The sequence below is a fragment of the Chiloscyllium punctatum genome, chromosome 5, assembly GCF_047496795.1.
Source record: "Chiloscyllium punctatum isolate Juve2018m chromosome 5, sChiPun1.3, whole genome shotgun sequence".
In the NCBI taxonomy this organism is placed as follows: Eukaryota; Metazoa; Chordata; class Chondrichthyes; order Orectolobiformes; family Hemiscylliidae; genus Chiloscyllium; species Chiloscyllium punctatum.
In genome coordinates, this window is record NC_092743.1 from 88,890,408 (window position 1) to 88,909,393 (window position 18,986).

Below are 18,986 nucleotides of genomic sequence, written 5' to 3' on the forward strand. Positions count from 1 at the left end.
ACTGTCACTGTAGTAGTAATCCTGAACTCCAGGCTAAGTGTTCTGCGATATCTGTTTGAAACTCACCATGATATTAAAATTTAATTCAGTAAGTATTTGTAATAAAGCAACCATGTAACCTTACCAATCATTGTAAAAATCTAGCTAGTTCACTAATGTGCTTCAGGGATAGAAATCTGCTATCCTTACTTGGTCTGGATCACAGCAATGTGGTTGATTCTTAATTGTCCTTTTGGGGAATTAAATATGGATAATAAATGCTGGATAATAAAAGATGGATAATGAACACCCATATCCCATCGACATTTAAAAAAGCAAAATTACACACTATCCAACAAAGCTCTCAACATCTATTATGGACTTTCTAATTTAAGAAAGGACGCTTGCATCTTGGAAGCCCATTCAAAACTTGTAAATCCACCCAAAGTACTTAATCCCATGATCAATATGATATCAATAACACCACATCAAAGACAACTAAACCTTTAATAACATTTTTAATCTGAATCGTAAGTGAATTTAGAACCACCTACAGGGATAAAACTATATATTGTGGAAAGTGACCAAGTATTGATAATGATGTCATTATATAACACTTACACTGATGTCAAGAATAGCTATTATAACTGTAAGAGCGGATTTGCTTTTTTTACTCATGTTGACAGAATTTTGTTTTAGTTTTTAAAGGGATGGATGTTGAATTAGCTTCACAGGTTGACATTTTTCAGCTCCATGACACAGAGTGCTTCCTAATTTTTAAGGGGAGGAGGATTTAGATGACTTTGCATGTTGACAATCTAAAGATCATCTCCACATTTCAGGAGCATTTACTGTTTTAAAAAAAAGTTGTAAGTCTCACATCATGTAATGGTCCTTGCTATTGTAAAAAGGTGATCTGTTTGAACACTGCACTGAACTCACGTCGCCTCTGGTTTTTGCCAATGACCTTAAACCTATCCCTCTTGCAATCTTTCAGGCACTGGAAATGGTTTATTTTTATTTACTCCAGTTAAATCCTTGATATATTAGTTTGATCTCAACACGGTTCCTGAGGTTTCACCATTGATTGATATTAAGTGAGTTGTCTTTTAAAACAATTAATGGGATATGGGTGTTGCTGGCTATGCCAGCATTTGTTGCCCATCCCTAATTGCCCAAAGGGTAGCTAAGAGTCAGACACCCTTATCAAATATCTCCTTAGCTATTGCTGTTTGAAGAAGAATAGACACAAGGTTTATTCATTAATTGAATTCAGATTCCATCAGCCGCTGTCATGGAATTTGAGTTTGTGGCCCTGAGTCAAGACCTTTAGATTACTGGTTCAGTAGCATTACCACCAAACCACTGGCCTAATTTAGCATATATTGTCTCTCTTCGTGCTTCTAACAACATATAGAGCCTCACACTGTTACAGCACTAATTTTATCTGCCACGTATCCATTCATTTCACCAGACAATCTATGTCCTCTTGAAGCCCATTACTTTCCCCCCAATGTTAACTAGACTTGCAGGTCTTGTCTCACCTGCATATTCTCAAGAGTTCAGTGCTACCTTCATCGTCTAGACCTTCGGGGCAGTTAGCTGTGAGTAACAGAGGAGAAAAGCCCCAATGCTACTTAAAAACTACTCTTTTATTTTTAAACAGTTTCCTTTATTTGACTTATGCTAGCTGGAGTCAGGTAGCTGTAGGCAGGCTAAAGGCTATTTGCCTGGGCGGATGTCATGTGATGAATCTCCAAAAATGTATCAGCTTGAGATGGCTACCCTTTGTTGTAGCATGATGTGTTTTACCAATGCTTTTCCATTGTCTCTTGCCTGGATTTTCCTTTAATGCCACTTTAATATGGTTAGCTGCCCTGATATTGTAAAAATGCAACTTGGAAATCTAAATATCCATGTGAAATTGCCAAGTTCTTGCCAGACCTTAATGTTGTGTTACTGGATTAATGGTGCTGGAAGAGCACAGCAGTTCAGGCAGCATCCAACGATCAGCGAAATCTAAGTTTCGGGCAAAAGCCCTTCATCAGGAAATGTTGTGTTGTCAGCTCTCACTCATGGGAACATCTATTACTGGGGCAAATGTAGAAGTGCCAGCGTTGGATTGGGATGGACAAAGTTTAAAAATAAATCACACAACACCAGGTTATAGTCCAACAGGTTTATTCGGAGGCACGAGCTTTTGGGGAGTTGCTTCTTCATCAGGTGGTTGTCTCTTTAGAAAGCAGTGGAAGTTGCCTATGCAAGAAGTGAAGAAGCAGCACTTCAAGAGCGAGTGCCTCCAATTAAACCTGTTGGCCTATAACCTGGTGTTGTGTGACTTTTAACTTGTAATTACACATGCACATTTATTCCATGTCACTAATCAGCAGTATATTCAGCAGGCGAAGAGGAATAATACAGCCTAGCTTAATGGAAAATGATTAAAGACATAGCATAACAAAGCTTTTTGAAAACCTGCCCCTTCACCATTCTATCAGCTTCAATCAATGTTCTCCTTTACATCTTAAGGAGTTAACAGTTGATTAATACTAGGCTTAATTATTTTTCCAATGGTTCATGGCTTATCATTATTGAGCTAAGTGGAATGGTTGGATGTAGGGTTCCTTTCATGTTGTGCTGAGTCAGCTGATCTGAGCTATGAGTCGGGAGGGGAATTATGAGATTTGTAGGAGTGGTATCATTGACTCGTGCAACTGAGTCAGGAAGGGCAAATCGCCCAATCTTTGGAGGAGGGGGTTTTCCAGTGGGCTTTGTGAGCCAATGTCAGGACTAAACAGGGCTCCCGACTATGCACTTTTGTTTTCCTGGTGGCTGGCCTCCTAATGGCTGGCTGCACGTTCACTGTGCTGTTAAGAATTGCAGGCAGCTTCCTGTTGCTACAGGCCCAATGCAAGGGCACCTTGAAAGTCCAGCTGAGAGTGGTGGCTGTTGCTAAGGTAGAAGGAGACTGGAAGGGAAGCTCCATTTTGAGGTAACAAGCATAGGGAATGTTGGGGAAACTCAATAGGACTGGCAATATCTGTGCAGAGAAAACCAGAGTTAATGTTTTGAGTTCAGTATGAACCATATTCAGAAGCATTTTTTTTTCTAGCAAAGCAAAACAATATAATTGAAACCTGTTATATTTTGAATAAAGATAAGAAACTCAATTTTTAAGTTTTAATGCGAGTCTGGAACCTGTATAATTCTTATCTTCTAATGTGAATCTTGTGGGTGACTCTTTCCACAGGGGCTAATCAAGCCTGGGCAACTACATACATTCAGGGCTGCGATAGATAATCAGTAATGGAGTCAAGGGTTATGGGGAAAAAGCAGGAAAGTGAAGATGAAATTTATCGGATTAGCCAGGGTCTCCTTGAATGGTGGAACAGATTCGATGGGCTGACTGGCCTCTTTCTGCTCCGGTGTCTTATGGTCTTCTACAGAAAAGCCAACATAATTTTGCTTAATTCAATTAAAATTCCAATGTGACCAAAGTTAAATCACTGCCTCCATTGTGCTGATATACACTTCAATGTAAAAAATCCTCTGTATTCAAACTCTTGATGGCCTTCGACCACACTATTCCTGAGTTGCATCCTTTCCCTTTGGTGTCTTAACTTTGTGCATCCCGCCCTCTCTTCACCACACTGTTGGTGGGAAAACTTTTACGCACAACAGTCCTGTCCTCTGGAACTTCCTAAGCCTCCTCTCTAGCTACTTATCTCTATAATTGAAAAGCCCTGCAAAATTTGTACTTTTGTGGTCTACTAATCTGCTTCCTGTAGTTTGACATTTGTTCATTTCATCTCTCATTTTTTTTTTCTTTCTATTCCTGTTGGTTTTCCTTATGGGCGGCACGGTGGCACAGTGGTTAGCACTGCTGCCTCACAGCGCCAGAGACCCGGGTTCAATTCCCGCCTCAGGCGACTCTCTGTGTGGAGTTTGCACATTCTCCCCGTGTCTGCGTGGGTTTCCTCCGGGTGCTCCGGTTTCCTCCCACAGTCCAAAGATGTGTAGGTCAGGTGAATTGGACATGCTAAATTGCCCGTAGTGTTAGGTAAGGGGTAGATGTAGGGGTATGGGTGGGTTGCGCTTCGGCGGGGCGGTGTGGACTTGTTGGGCCGAAGGGCCTGTTTCCACACTGTAAGTAATCTAAAAAAAAATAATATACTAATTGTAGTTGGATTGTCTTGAGACCTAGAGCTGCCAGTTTTAACTGAATTAAACAAAAAAATTGTTAGTTATTTTGTGTGCATCACCCTAACAGGAAATGGTTTTGTACTACTCAAGATCAAATACTCAAATATGAACATACAAATATTCAAATGAGGAGAAGGAGTAAACCATTCACTCAACTTGAGGTTGTTCCACCATACAGTAAGACCATAAGACATAGGAGTGGAAGTAAGGCCATTCGGCCCATCGAGTCCACTCCGCCATTCAATCATGGCTGATGCGCATTTCAGCTCCACTTGCCAGCGTTCTCCCCGTAGCCCTTAATTCCTCTAGACAACAAGAACCTATCAATCTCGGCCTTGAAGACATTTAGCGTCCCGGCTTCCACTGCACTCCGTGGCAATGAATTCCACAGGCCCACCACTCTCTGGCTGAAGAAATGTCTCCGCATTTCCGTTCTGAAATGACCCCCTCTAATTCTAAGGCTGTGTCCACGGGTCCTAGTCTCCTCGCCTAACAGAAACAATTTTCTCGCATCCACCTTTTCAAAGCCATGTATTATTTTGTACGTCTCTATTAGATCTCCCCTTAATCTTCTAAACTCCAACGAATACAACCCCAGTATCCTCAGCCGTTCCTCATATGCTAGACCTGTCATTCCAGGGATCATCCGTGTGAATCTCCGCTGGACACGTTCCAGTGCCAGTATGTCCTTCCTGAGGTGTGGGGACCAAAACTGGACACAGTACTCCAAATGGGGCCTAACCAGAGCTTTATAAAGTCTTAGTAGTACATCTCTGCTTTTATATTCCAACCCTCTTGAGATAAGAGATAACATTGCATTCGCTTTCTTAATCACAGACTCAACCTGCATGTTTACCTTTAGAGAATCCTCGACTAGCACTCCCAGATCCCTTTGTGCTTTGGCTTTATTAAGTTTCTCACCATTTAGAAAGTAGTCCATTCCTATATTCTTTTTGCCAAAGTGCAAGACCTCGCACTTGCTCACGTTAAATTCCATCAGCCATTTCCTGGACCACTCTCCCAACCTGTCTAGATCCTTCTGTAGCCTCCCCACTTCCTCAGTACTACCTGCCTGTCTACCTAACTTTGTATCATAATCAGACCCTGACTGATCTGATTACTCCACATTCCCACCTATACAGAAACCTTGCAACTCCCTGCTTGTCAAGACCCTCATCCACCTCTGTCTAAATATACTCAAAGCATCAGCTTGTACAGCCTTTTGAAGATCACAGCTCCAAAGACTTATGATCCAACAAGACAATAAACATTCTCCTTATCTCTAGCTTAAATGGGTGACCCTTTGTTTTACAAAGTGACCCTAGCTCTAGATTTTGATACAAGAAGAAATGCCGTCTCCAAATGTCCCCCCTTCTATTCCCTCAGACTTTTACATAACAAAATCAAGTTGCCCCTTACTCTTCTAATCACCAGCAGATAGAAGGTAAAAAAAATGACTGCAGATGCTGAAAACCAAATACTGGATTAGTGGTGCTGGAAGAGCACAGCAGTTCAGGTAGTATCCAACGAGCAGCGAAATCGACGTTTCTGGCAAAAGCCCTTCATCAGTTTCCTGATGAAGGGCTTTTGCCCGAAACGTCGATTTCGCTGCTCGTTGGATGCTGCCTGAACTGCTGTGCTCTTCCAGCACCACTAAACCAGCAGATAGAAGCCTAACCAGTCCAAACTTTCCTCATCCATTCCAAGTAATGGTGTAGTAATAGCTTCCAGTGTGTTTACATCCATTCTCAAACGAGGAGACACTGGAGGATACCGTACTCCAAGTCTTGTTGATGCCCTGTGTAGATGAAGCAAGATCACCTTGCTTTTATTTCATTCTGCTTGCAAGAAAATTCGAAGTGGAAGTTTTACTTCTTGTAGTCCATGTATTCTGTGGCCAGATTTCTCCTTATGCATAAATATTTTTCACATCAATTTTCATACAGACCATTTGAAAAGTCAGTGTTTGATTCTGATGCTCCATAGCTAAATGTTTTTAAAATCATCTTTCAGCCCAAACATGATACCTTCTAATTTCATGCAGGTTCGAACTCTCCTAATTGGTTTAGTATTTCTTGTGAGAATGAATAGCTGAGAGGAGGTTCCTTGTGGATTATCTACTGTGCTTCCTCCCTACTGTGTAAGCCCTCTCACCTTCCTGGCACTCTTACTCTCCCACCTGTCCTTCTGCCTAGTTTATGTTTATACTTCTTTAAGTTTAAAAGCAAAATATTGCAGCTGCTGGAAATCTGAAATTTGGAATGCATCTGTGGAGAGAGAAACGGGGTTAACATTTTGAGTTTGGTCTGACACTGTAATAAGTCTTTAATTTTTCCAGTCTTAACCCTCCTAAGCTCCAAATAAAAATTTTGACATGTTCTTTTAGTTTAATGGATTCTTGAAGTTTTGAAATCAAGAACTGTTGAACTGTGGCTGTCTGATTCTGCTCAAGGACCTCAAAACAGTGGAACATCTTAACCTTTGTCTAACCTTAACCCTATTAACCTTGCACCCATGTGTCATTCTGGTCTAATTCAATCTACTAATTTTAAAAAACCTTATGTGCCTTTAAGGGCCAGATTGTCAGTTGGCCTTTAATTCAAAGGTATTTGCTCAAAAATGACCTACCTCAGTCGCCTATCAACACTCTCTAACAGTCAGGGTTCATACCTAACACTCAATGCTGCATCGCACCCTCACACGTTCTAACACTTATACCCACATTGCACAGCTTACACCAACTGGCAGCTGTCAGTCACAGACTCACTATTGCAAGCACAACAGCTGAGCCCAAGTTCAGCAGCAGGCTTGACACTTGAAGAGAACAGTATCATCAGAACAAATCGCCGTTCTCGCATCCCATTTCTTCTCATCCTCCACTTCCTACTTATTCACAGCCTCCAGCTACTTCGAACCAGGCTTTCCCAAAGTTCAGTCATGAGCTGAAATTTTGGAGTTGCGAGATCTGACCGAGTTACAACAGTTGTACAACTGTCCTGCGGCTCCAATCGTTCTCAGATGGTGGTCACCATTTCAAGCCTCAAAATGGGGTCACTGAAGGGAAAATATTTGGGAAGCACCGGTATCAGCGTGTTGTTCTTGGCTCTCTTTGTTCCCCTAACCACAGTATTAGCCTGTACTTTACCCTGTCAGGCAGCCAGAGTGCACAATCCAGCCTGACATGGTGAAAACATCAAGGAGACAACAATAATGAAGTACATGATCACTAGCTATCACCTCCTTTGCAGCCAACAATTCAGGTAGTGTCACTGTGAGAGTTGGAGGATCACTCTGATATAGGGTACTTGTTGTTGTGGTTCTGTTCGCCGAGCTGGGAATTTGTCTTGCAAACGTTTCGTCCCCTGTCTAGGTGACACCCTCAGTGCTTGGGAGCCTCCTGTGAAGCACTTCTGTGCTGTTTTCTCCGGCATTTATAGTGGCCTGTCTCTGCCGCTTCCGGTTGTCAGTTCGAGCTGTCCGCTGTAGTGGCCGGTATATGGGGTCCAGGTCGATGTGTTTGTTGAACACATCGACCTGGACCCAATATACCAGCCACTACAGTGGACAGCTGGAACTGACACCAGAAGCGGCAGAGACAGGCCACTATAAATGCCGGAGAAAACAGCACAGAAGTGCTTCACAGGAGGCTCCCAAGCACTGAGGGTGTCACCTAGACAGGGGACGAAACGTTTGCAAGACAAATTCCCAGCTCGGCGAACAGAACCACAACAACGAGCACCCGAGCTACAAATCTTCTCCCAAACTTTGAATAGGGTACTTGCTCGGTGAGATGTAGGAGTGGGTTGCAGCCAGGCACAGGACATGAGCTATTCAGGTGAGCCAGAGTTTACAAATGGAGTTGGATTTTTTGGGGCACTAATATCCCACTCTGCACTTCAAGGTCTCAGTTGATTTACTATGGGAACATGGCAGTGTGCCACCCAAGGCCAGCACCCCATCCCAATAGCTGGAGGGTGGTAGTGGGCAGGGAGACGAGCAGGCTCCCTACTGGATTTTGTGCTCGTTAACAGGAATTCTATGATCCCACCTTCTATGGGTTCTGTTGTAGAGGGCACAGACAAGTCCAGGTTAGAGAAGGTTTACAGATAGAATTTTGGGCTGGGGGCAGGGGAGAACTGAATGAGGCAATTATTAAATAACTCTTCTGAATGAAAACAAAAACCCCTCTCAAATAGCTGTTTGAAGATCTGGAAAAGCTACAAGTTAAAGTTGTCCTGTTAGGCAACCCTTCCTGAGCGTGAATGACTAGTTAGATTGGCAAATTATTAGAGCAGGACTTATACACTTAATGGTAAGGTCCTAGGAAGTGTTATTAAACAAAGAGACCTGGTAGTACAGGTTCCTAGTTCCTTGAAAATAGAGTCGCAGGTAGATAGGATAGTGAAGGCGGCGTTTGGTATGCTTTTCTTTATTGGTCAGAGTATTGAGTATCGGAGTTGGGAGATTATGTTGTGGCTGTACAGGACATTCATTAGGCCACTTTTAGAATATTGTGTGCAATTCTGGACTCCTTCCTATCAGAAGTATCTTGTGAAACTTGAAAGGGTTCAGAAAAGATTTACAAGGATGTTGCTGGGGTTGCAGGATTTGAGCGATAGGGTGAGGTTGAATAGGCTGAAGCTGTTTTCCCTGGAGCATCGGAGGCTGAGGGGTGACCTTATAGAGGTTTATAAAATCGTGAGGGGCATAACTAGGGTAAGTAGACAAGGTCTTTTCCCTGGGGTAGGGGAGAAAGTGAGGACTGCAGATGCTGGAGATCAGAGCTGAAAATGTGTTGCTGGAAAAGCACAACAGGTCAGGCAGCATCCAAGGAGCAGGAGAATCGACATTTCGGGCATGAGCCCTTCTACAGGAAATTCCTGAAGAAGGGCTCATGCCTGAAATGTCAATTCTCCTGCTCCTTGAATGCTGCCTGACCTGCTGCGCTTTTCCAGCAACACATTTTCAGCCCTGGGGTAGGGGAGTCCAGCAGTAGAGGACGTAGGTTTTGGGTGAGAGGGGCCAGGATATAAAAGAGACTTAAGGGGCAGCTTTTTCATGCAAAGGGTGGTGCGAGCTGCCAGAGGATGTGGTGGAGGCTGGTACAATTGCAACATTTAAAAGGCATCTGGGTAGGTATATGAATAGGAAGGGTTTGGTGGGATATTGGCCGGGTGCTGGCAGGTGGGACCAGACTGGGGTAGGATATCTGGTTGGCATGGACAAGTTGGACTGATGGGTCTATTTCTGTGCTGTACATCTCTGTGATTCAATGACTCTTGCAGTGGCAGCTCAGACTGAAATCTCTCAAGGTCAGCTTACTACAATTGAAGTGATGCCAGTTCTCTGTCTCAAGCTGCTGCTGCCAACATGGTCGCAGGTGCCAGTTTTCAAAGGGGACTGCTGTGTTCCAACGTAGTGGAGCAATCTGCCCTTCCAACTAATTTTGAGTATTGATGATGGTACAATACTACCCAAAGGGAGCTTTGGTAGCTTGTTGGACTACCACGCTCCTCCAAGAAAATAGCCTTTGTACTCACACCCCTGACACTTTTGCACTATCCTTACTGTAGCCCATACCAGTGGTGGTGCATTCTGAAGCTAGGTGTTCTAGGCCCACAGCTGCTTGAAGGTGTCCTACAAGATGTCCCCACCATCTGCAGTCTCCCCACTGAAATCATTCTGGTAAGTTAACTTTTCTCAGCCACCTTTACCCAGCCAGTTGGTTGGCACAGAATTGGAGAATGAGAAAAGGCACACAGAAGCCAGGCACTAGAAACATAGAACATAGAAAATAGGAGCAGGAGTAGGCCATTCGGCCTTTGGAGCTCACTCTGCCAGTCAACACGATCTTGGCTGAACATCCAACTCAGAATTCTGATTCCCACTTTCTCTTACACACTCTGATCCCTAAAAACGATATCCAATTGCTACTTGAAAATAATCAATGTTTTGGCCTCAACCCCTTCCAAAGCCGAGAATTCCACAGGGTCACCATTCTTTGGGTGAAGATATTTCTTCTCATCTCAGTGCTAAATAGCCCACCTTGTATTCTTAGACTGTAACCCTTAGTTCTGGTCATTGAGAATATCCTTCTTTCGTTTATTCTGCCTAGGGGAAGTGTGTAAGTGTAGTCACTGTACTCTTGTAGGGACTATGTAGTGATTTCATGTATAAATTTGGCTCAGATGATTACCTTACTTTGGCTTTTATTATAATTTCAGGCCGATAATACATTCAGAAACAGTAAGAAAGGGAAAAGTGGGTCTTCTATAGAATGAGGAATTGGCATCATAATTACTTGCATCTTACTCGTAGTTCTTCATGTTCCTCCCATATGGAAAAGGGCTATCCAGGTTTCCTGTTTTTTTTCCCAATTCTATATGTTCCTCTTGTTCCCCTTGTGTTCCTCCCTCTTCTGACAACTTGTGTAGTTCTGCATGACATCTACTCATTATCCCAAAGATGTATCACAGGGAGTGGCACTGTGTCTGGCAGTAGCTGGTTTGTGCAGAACCCTTGAGGTCAGGATAGATTTCCTTCACTGCTTTTCACATATCTTCCTTTTCATATTTGCAGCCCAAGCTATTCTTTGTAGAATTTCAGTAACAACTAGAAGAAATCAGCCTGCAGGTGTGCTGTCAGTAGTTGATAATCCCGAACTTTGGAGAGGGTGAGTTTCTTCCTGATGCTTAATGCATGTTCAGCTTGGACTTAGAGCTCCAAAATAGCAGCTGCATTGGTATTGTACTCTGACCTCACCTGCACATGTTTACTGGGCTTTACAATGTGCCACTGATGCCTTCAATCTGTTGTCTGGCACATTTCATGGCAGAAACGTATGCACATACAATGGAGACCGTATTGATCAGGTAGGGCACCTGTCATTTATAATGGGCATGATCAAGCCCAATTTCATAGTCATATCTGATCTGGATTTCTTCAAATTTTGTTTTGGGCACTACTGCAAGTGTCGTCACATTATACCTCCAGTATCTATGTTTTTGTGTTGGCAAAATTCTGTGAACAAGCCCAGTCTCACTAATATACACCGTAAACCATTTCGAGAAGTATTGTTCCCGCAATATACAATGTTGCTACGATTGAACAATTCCTTAAGCAGGAGTGCAAATTAGCCACTGTCTTATCGGCATCACTGTATATGGTGTGCCCAATATTGTTCACTTCCGTTACAAGGCTTATTTAAAGACAAATTTCAATTACACTATCTTTAATATGTTTGTTCTTAGTCTTATCACCACAATCACATCCTATGCTTTATTGTTGGCCTCCAGTTACCCTGAGAAGGTGATGCATTTGGTTTTGCAACTGAGTAGTTTGTTCGGAATCATGTGTGAGTCCGATTTGGGTAGCAGCAATCGCTTTTAAAATAACCCAGCAGGCTTTGTACTGATTTTTTTATGCTTTCTCTGGTGCCAATATTCAAAATGACTATATTTTTTGAAGTCATTTCCACAACTTGTTATGCTACAATTTGATATTGTGACCTCTGGTTGGGGGTCTATTATTATAACCACTGCACTCTCTTACTGTGTACACAGTATGATAAAGTGAACAGCAATTGAGCTGATTTTTTAATTTTGTCTGCAGTAAGCGCTTGGTGGTAGTATTACAGAATGACACAAACCTCCATCCCAGACGTGCGTACACAAGTGAAGATGAGGCCTGGAAGTCATACCTCGAAAACCCCTTGACAGCTGCCACAAAAGCAATGATGAGCATCAATGGAGATGAAGACAGTGCTGCCGCCTTAGGATTGTTGTACGATTACTACAAGGTCTGAATGTTAATAAATGCTAGTTACTCATTTCCATTCAGTCTTCTCTTCCAGAACACTCTTTCCCCCCCCCCCCCCCCCCCCCCCCACTTACTATATTCATGGATTTTGTTCTGTTCTTATAGGTCCCTCGGGACAAGAGACACATGCCAATTGGTAAAGCAGCTGATGCACCAGATGACCAAGAAAAAAGGTATATTTATTTGCAATCTTTTTGGTTTGGTGACCATGTGAGTATGTGGGGCGGGATAAGGGTTGAGTAGGGAAGGATGAATTGGTGGCATTATGAATTCCTGATCAAGGTTCCAGTGGTGCCTAGTACTGTTTGGAAAGACGGAAGTGAGCATCTCTTTCAAAGTGTTGCTTGCCTGAGTATATTGCTATCATCCACTATCCAGAAAGGTTTTGTGCAGCTGCATAAGAGAGATTGCTCATGATTCACAGAGTACAGCCTATTCAAATATAGGAAAATGCCCAAGTGTATCGTATGACTCAGCCTAGTGTGAGACTATTGCATATCAGAACAACATAATGGTATCAACAGGGAGACTGAGAAGTGCAGGCCAGTGTCCCTTCCCTGCAACAACTCAAATTAAATACAGTCAAGCTTTTACCAATACGTTGATACCAACATTGGGCATTGTATTATCTTTTATGGTGAATAAGACTTTTCAGTATCGTATGACTCAGCCTGGTTTTCACAGTGAACCATCATTCCACACTTAATAATGGAAATTTCTTCCCTTCACAGAAGAGGAGGTTTTCTACAAAGTGCACTCACATGACCAGGTGTTTGACTAGATTGCTCCATAACTGTTCACTCTCTTTACCTTTCATACGAAGGGGAATCTCCCCTCCTACAACTATCAGCTGATCGGTGAACTGTGCAAATCTGGCTACCACCAAAATTTAACTTATTACAAAAGCAGGTCAGAGGCTAGGAATACTACCGCAAGTAAATCACCTCCTGAATTCCCAGATCCTGCCCACCATCTACAAGCCGCAAGTCAGGAGTGTGGTGGAATTATTCCCTGCTTGCCTGGATGGGTGGAGTTCCAACAATACTCGAGAAGCTTGTCACTATCCAGATTTAGCTCAGTTGGCTGGACGGGGTTGGTTTGAGAACCCCGGTGTGATGCTGACGTCAACTCCCACACTGACTGAGGTTACTATGAGCACTCTCCCGAGGTGTGGTGGCCCTCAGATTAAATCACCATCTGTCTCTAATGAGCAAGCAGCCCTATGATCTGGTAAGACAATGACGACTTGATTTGACTGCAGTTTCCTTTCCCCTTCCAACTGGATTCAGCTTGATAAATGGGCTTGAAATCAAAGCCAATACTTTATTGGTCTACATAAAATTGAAACAGGAGTAGGCCATTCAATGCATTGAACTTGCTCCACCATTCAATATGATCATGGCTGATTGAACACTTCAGTGCCTTTTACTCACCCCATTGCCATAACCCTGTGTGTCACTGGTAATCAGCCAACTACCAATGACTACCTTGAACATATTCAAAGACTAAACTTCCACAGCCCTCTTGGGTGGAGAATTCCAAAGGATCACAACCTCTGAGTATTAAAAAACCCACCTCATCTCCGATTTAAGTGCCATCTCCCTTTTTAATTGTATCCCTTGAATCTAGACTCCCCAACCAGGGGCAATATCTCATCTGCATCCATCCTGTCTATCTTTTTTAAATATTTTGGAAGTTTGAAAAGTTTTGAAACTCTTGAGAATACAAGCCCACTTTGCCAATCTCTCTTCAGAGGACTTTGCTGTCATCTTCAGAATAAGACGAGTGAACTTTTGTTGCTCTCCATCTTTGGCAATAGTATTTTTTCCGAGATGAGGAAACCAACACTGCATACAATACTTAAGGTGATGTCTATCCAAGTTCCTCTCCAATCTAAGCAAGACCTCCTGTCCTCAAAGCCTGTTGCAATAAAGATGAACATTCCATTAGCCTTGCTAATACTCTGATGCGCCTGCATGTTAGCCCTTTGTGATTTATTGCTGAAAATGTGTTGCTGGAAAAGCGCAGCAGGTCAGGCAGCATCCAAGGAACAGGAGAATCGATGTTTCGGGCATAAGCCCTTGGCCGAAACGTCAATTCTCCTGCTCCTTGGATGCTGCCTGACCTGCTGCGCTTTTCCAGCAACACATTTTCAGCTCTGATCTCCAGCATCTGCAGTCCTCACTTTCTCCTCCTTAGTGATTTATTGTCAAGACCACCTAGTCCCCTTTGTACGTCTATACTTTCTAACCTTTCTCCATTTAAGAAATGCTCTGCACATCTATGTGTCCTACCAAAGTGAAAAACCTCATTGTTTTTCATTCTGATGCAAGGGTGTTAAATTTGACTAAGGGGATAAATAAAAGCCTGAGGCACAATTGACTGAATTAGATTCGGAAAACATATACAAAAAGGCATGACTGTACGTGGGCAATGGATAGTCTTTAAAGATCTATTGCATGACTTAAAGAAACTATATATTTCTTTAAAGTGCAAAAACTTAAAAAAAGTTCAGTGAACTGAAGTTCAGGATTGTGTAAAGTAAAACTGCACAGAGTCAGAGGTTAGGTTTTATGGCTTTTATGACTCTGAGGTAACTTAATTTAAAAATGTAAGATCCTGAGAGGACTTGACCAGGTAGATGTGGAAAGAATGTCTCCTCATGTGGGTGAATCTATAAATAGGGATTATAGTTTTTAAAATAAGGGGATTGCCCATCTGAGGTCATTGGAATTTCTTTCCTTAAAAGGCAGAGATAGATTGTTGATTACCTTTTTCATATGCGTACCTACTGCATTTACTCATTGAATGTCAGAAGGGCAGCTAATGTATCTGATTCATTCCATTTCCCCTGGTAAAAATAGCCATGTATGAAGTAAAATGAATGCAGAGAATGTAGACAGTATTTAATAGGTGCATGAGCTGTGTGAAACAAAAGAACAGGTTAACGTTTGTACTGTATTCGGGTTATCAGTGGGGATAGACTGTGTTTCCTTCCAACACTGCCTACAAAATTACCACTTTGTTATTCAAATTACGTGAATATCCTGCTTACTGTGGTAATATGTTAATGGTTTAAAGGATATTAATGCCTTCAGTCAAACGAAAGATCAGTATTAATGCAAAGTAATGCATTCAGTAGGCCCATTCACACTTACTTTATCTTTATCTCTAGAGAAGTTTTATCATCAAGATGTGAATAAAACTAAGACTGAGATAAGTAATTTGCTTTGCAATACATTCTTTCATTTAATGTGGTGTTTAAAATTGGAAGCCAATGACTGGTTCCCAAAAAATCATCTGCTTTAATCAATAAAAGTGCAATGAGCTAATAGGTTCTACTAAAGTCAAAGCAACGCATACTGTAGAAACACAACAGGCCTGGCAGCATCTGAAGAGAGTGACAGAATTCAAGGCAGATATCATCCTTCAGAACTCAATTTGGAAGTTTGAAAATGGGTGATTTCTAATTACAATTACCTGTGTTATGTTTTCTTCGTTCTTTCATGGAATGTAGGCATTGCTGTCGAGGCCAGCATTTATTGCTCATCTGTATTTTCCCTTGAACCAGTAGCTGTTGCAAAGGGCAGTTCAGAGTCAACCACATTGCTTTGTGTCTGGAGTCAGATTTGTAATCTAGACCAGGTTAAGGGTGCAGATTTCCTTCCCAACAGTGTATGAGTGAACCAGATAGAATTTTACAATAATTGACTGTGGTTTCATGGTCACCATTACTGAGATTAGCTTTTGATTCCTATTCTGTTAACTGATTTGAGTAATTCCACTGCTGGCTGTGTGGGATTTGAAACAATGTCTGCAGATCTATAGCCTGGGCTCTTGGTTGCTAGTTCAGTGGCACTCCGAATCACCAATATTCAATGGAATTCCTTCCAAAATAAATTCTGAATAAGTATAGTGCAATTTTACTTTTCTAATTATTTCTACTCATACACTTGTATCATTACACACAATATTGGCCTCATTTGGTGTGCACATTTGGGTAATACTGTTGCCTGGTGAAAGTGTCTCAAAATATGAACCAAAGCTTTCTTCTGGATTTAGAGGTGTGTAACTGCATTGTGAAATCAATCAAGACAAAATGCTGAACATCCCTGCCCTGGCTGTCACTAATCATTTAAAAAGCCTGTAAATCCATATCTCATGCACTGACCTATAGATCTGTGACAGATTTTCGATCATTTGGGGGAATTAAGGGATATGGGGAACAGACAGGAGTTGATGCTGAAGGTTCACTAACACATTGAATGGAAGAGCAGGCTTGAGGACCCACTGGTCATTTTTTTTTGTTTAAATTTGATAAACTCAATAGACCACAAATGCACATAAACTTTGGGATTAGAATACTTCAGTACCTGTTTTTGGCTGGTGCAGTCTCAATGGGCTGAAGAACTTTTCTCTGTGCTGTAGACCTCTACAATTCCAATGGGAAAATGGGATTTCTAGATTTCAGATTGAGTCTCTGGTCTCTATTTTAGCAATGTAATTTTCCTGGAGTCAAACAATGCATGATTATTCCCAAAATATTCCACGTTAGAAAGTATAATTTTTTCTGACAACAGACTGGCTGGAGAATATAATTGCTGACCCGTAAGGATCTCGCTGACATGAAGGGGAATGAAAATGTTCCAAAGTATCAGATGAAATTTGGAGTGATTGCACTCGTGTAGTCCTACAGATGTGCAGCTGCTTCATCATTGCAAGATGTTAGGATAGCCAGATTTTTAAAACTTAAGACCAGGACATGTTAAAACGCCGTTCATAATCATTGACATTGACTGGCCAATGGTAGGAGGCTGATGTTGAAGGTGCAAAGACATGTGATGACATTTCTTGAAGCATTCAGTTTCGGGGGGGGCGGGGGGAATGTCACATTTTGGGAACAGTGATCATACGCAGTAAGTTTTAAGATAGTTATGGATAAGCATAAGACTGGTTCTTAGCTGAAAGTGCTAAATTGGAGGAAGGCTAATTACGCATACAAGGCAGGAACTGGAGAAATTAAATTGGGGGTGGCTGTTTGAAGGTAAATTCACAACTGCCATAAGGGAGTCTTTTAAAAGCTGGTTGATCAGCATTCAGGGCCATCATGTTCCTATGAACATCAAAGACAAGGCAGGCAAAATTCAGGAACATTGGATGACAAGAGATATTGAAAGTTTAATCAAAAAGAGAAAAGAAACATATGTAAAGTTTAAGAAACTGAAAGTACACAAGGTCTTTGAGGAATTTAAAAGAATCAGGAAAGAACTTAAGGAATTAGGAAATATGAAATGTCCTTGGCAAGCAGGGTTAAGGAGAATCCCAAGGTATTTTAAATGTATATTAGGACTAAGAGGGTAGCTAGGGAAGTGCAGGTCCACTTCTGGAAAAAGGAGGGAAATTATGTGTGGATTCCAAAGAAGTGATTACTTTGCTCGGTATTCACCAAGGAAAAGGACATGCATGATGGTAAGCTTAGGGAGGGGTAAGTTGATATTCTGGGGCATGTTGATAATTAGAAGGAGGTGGTGTTGGGTGTCTTGAAAAGCTTTCAGATAGGTAAGTCCCCAGGGTTGGTGGGATCTATTCCAGGATACTAAGGAGTCAAGGGCGGAGCCACTGCTGGGGCCTTAACAGAAATCTTTGTAATCTCGTTAGCCAAAGATGAGGTCCCAGAAGACTGGAGACTAGCCAGTGTTGTCCCTTTAAGGAGAAACGTTTATATAGACATCTGACCAGGCAGGGAATAGTGGCAGATGGGATTGGTTTAGAATGGTGCAGACATGGTGGGCCAAAGGGTCTATTCCTGTGCTGTAGTGTTCTATGTTCGATATTCTGTTCAGCCAGAGTTTGCAACTGTCAACTAGCCATAGTGGGAGATTCGAGTGGTGGTGTTGTCAATGTGCGTAAGAAAACCGACTCTGTGCTCTTGGATGCTGTTACTGAGAGGCAGGACGAGGTAGATGAAAAATAAAAGAGAGCTAAGGCTTTGTAGGCTTCATGATATTATCACTGGATGGTTAATCCAGACACCCAGCGAATGTTCTTAGTACCTGTGTCCAAAATCCACCAAGGCAGATGGTGGAATTTGAATTCAAGAAAAATCTGAAATTAACAATTTAATGATAACCGTGAATCCATTGTCAGGAAAATCTCATCTGGTTCACTTATGTCCTTTAGAGAAAGAAACTGCCATCCTTATCCTGGTCTAGCCTACAAGTGACTCCACAGCAATGTGGTTGACTATTAATTGCCCTCTGGGCAGTTAGGAATCTGTAATGAATGCTGTCCTAACCAGTGGGGCCTTCGTCCCATGAATGAATTTTAAAGAATTCCCTTTGGGTCTACCTACAGCACATGGAAGGCAGCAGCTCAAGAAGGCAGCTCACCAATACCTACTCTACAGTAACTAGATTGGGTAATAAATGCTGGCCAGCCAGTGATGCCAGTGTCCCATGAGAAAATAAAAAAACCTCCTTGAGGGTGACAAGTGTGGGTGTGAGAAGAGAAGCCATTGCAAATGATTTTCTGGCTGCAGTGAGATAAATACAATTTAAAACTTATGAGAGCAGATTCACCAAGTTAGACAACTGTGAGAAGCATTGGAAGAAGATGAAGTCTTCCACAGAATCCCTACAGTGTGGAAACAGGCCTTTCAGCCCAATATGTCCATACTGACCCATTCCCCTACCCTATTATCCTATATTTACCCCTAAACAATGGGAAATTTAGCACGGCCGATTCACCTAACCTGCACATCTTTGGATTGTGGGAGGAAACCGGAGCACCCGGAGGAAACCCACACAGACACCGGGAGATTGTCCAACTCCACACAGACAGTTGACCGAGACTGGAATCGAACCCGGGTCACTGGCGCTGTGAGGCAGCAGGGCCAATCACTGAGCCAAGTCAACTGCATCAAAGACTGGAACAAGCTAAAAAGGATGAGGAGAGAAAGTTTGTATTTGTCAGAGCCAAATAGGATG

The 18,986-nt window shown here is 42.2% G+C and overlaps 1 protein-coding gene across 1 annotated transcript in view; it reads left to right on the forward strand.

Annotated features, from left to right (window-relative positions):
- Positions 1-18,986, forward strand: part of grhl2b (grainyhead-like transcription factor 2b) — a 153,265-nt gene that overhangs the window by 10,393 nt on the left and 123,886 nt on the right. The window contains exons 2-3 of the mRNA XM_072570711.1: positions 11,794-11,980; positions 12,106-12,173. Of these exons, the coding sequence (XP_072426812.1) occupies positions 11,794-11,980; positions 12,106-12,173 (255 nt within the window). The remainder of the gene's footprint in view (positions 1-11,793; positions 11,981-12,105; positions 12,174-18,986) is intronic.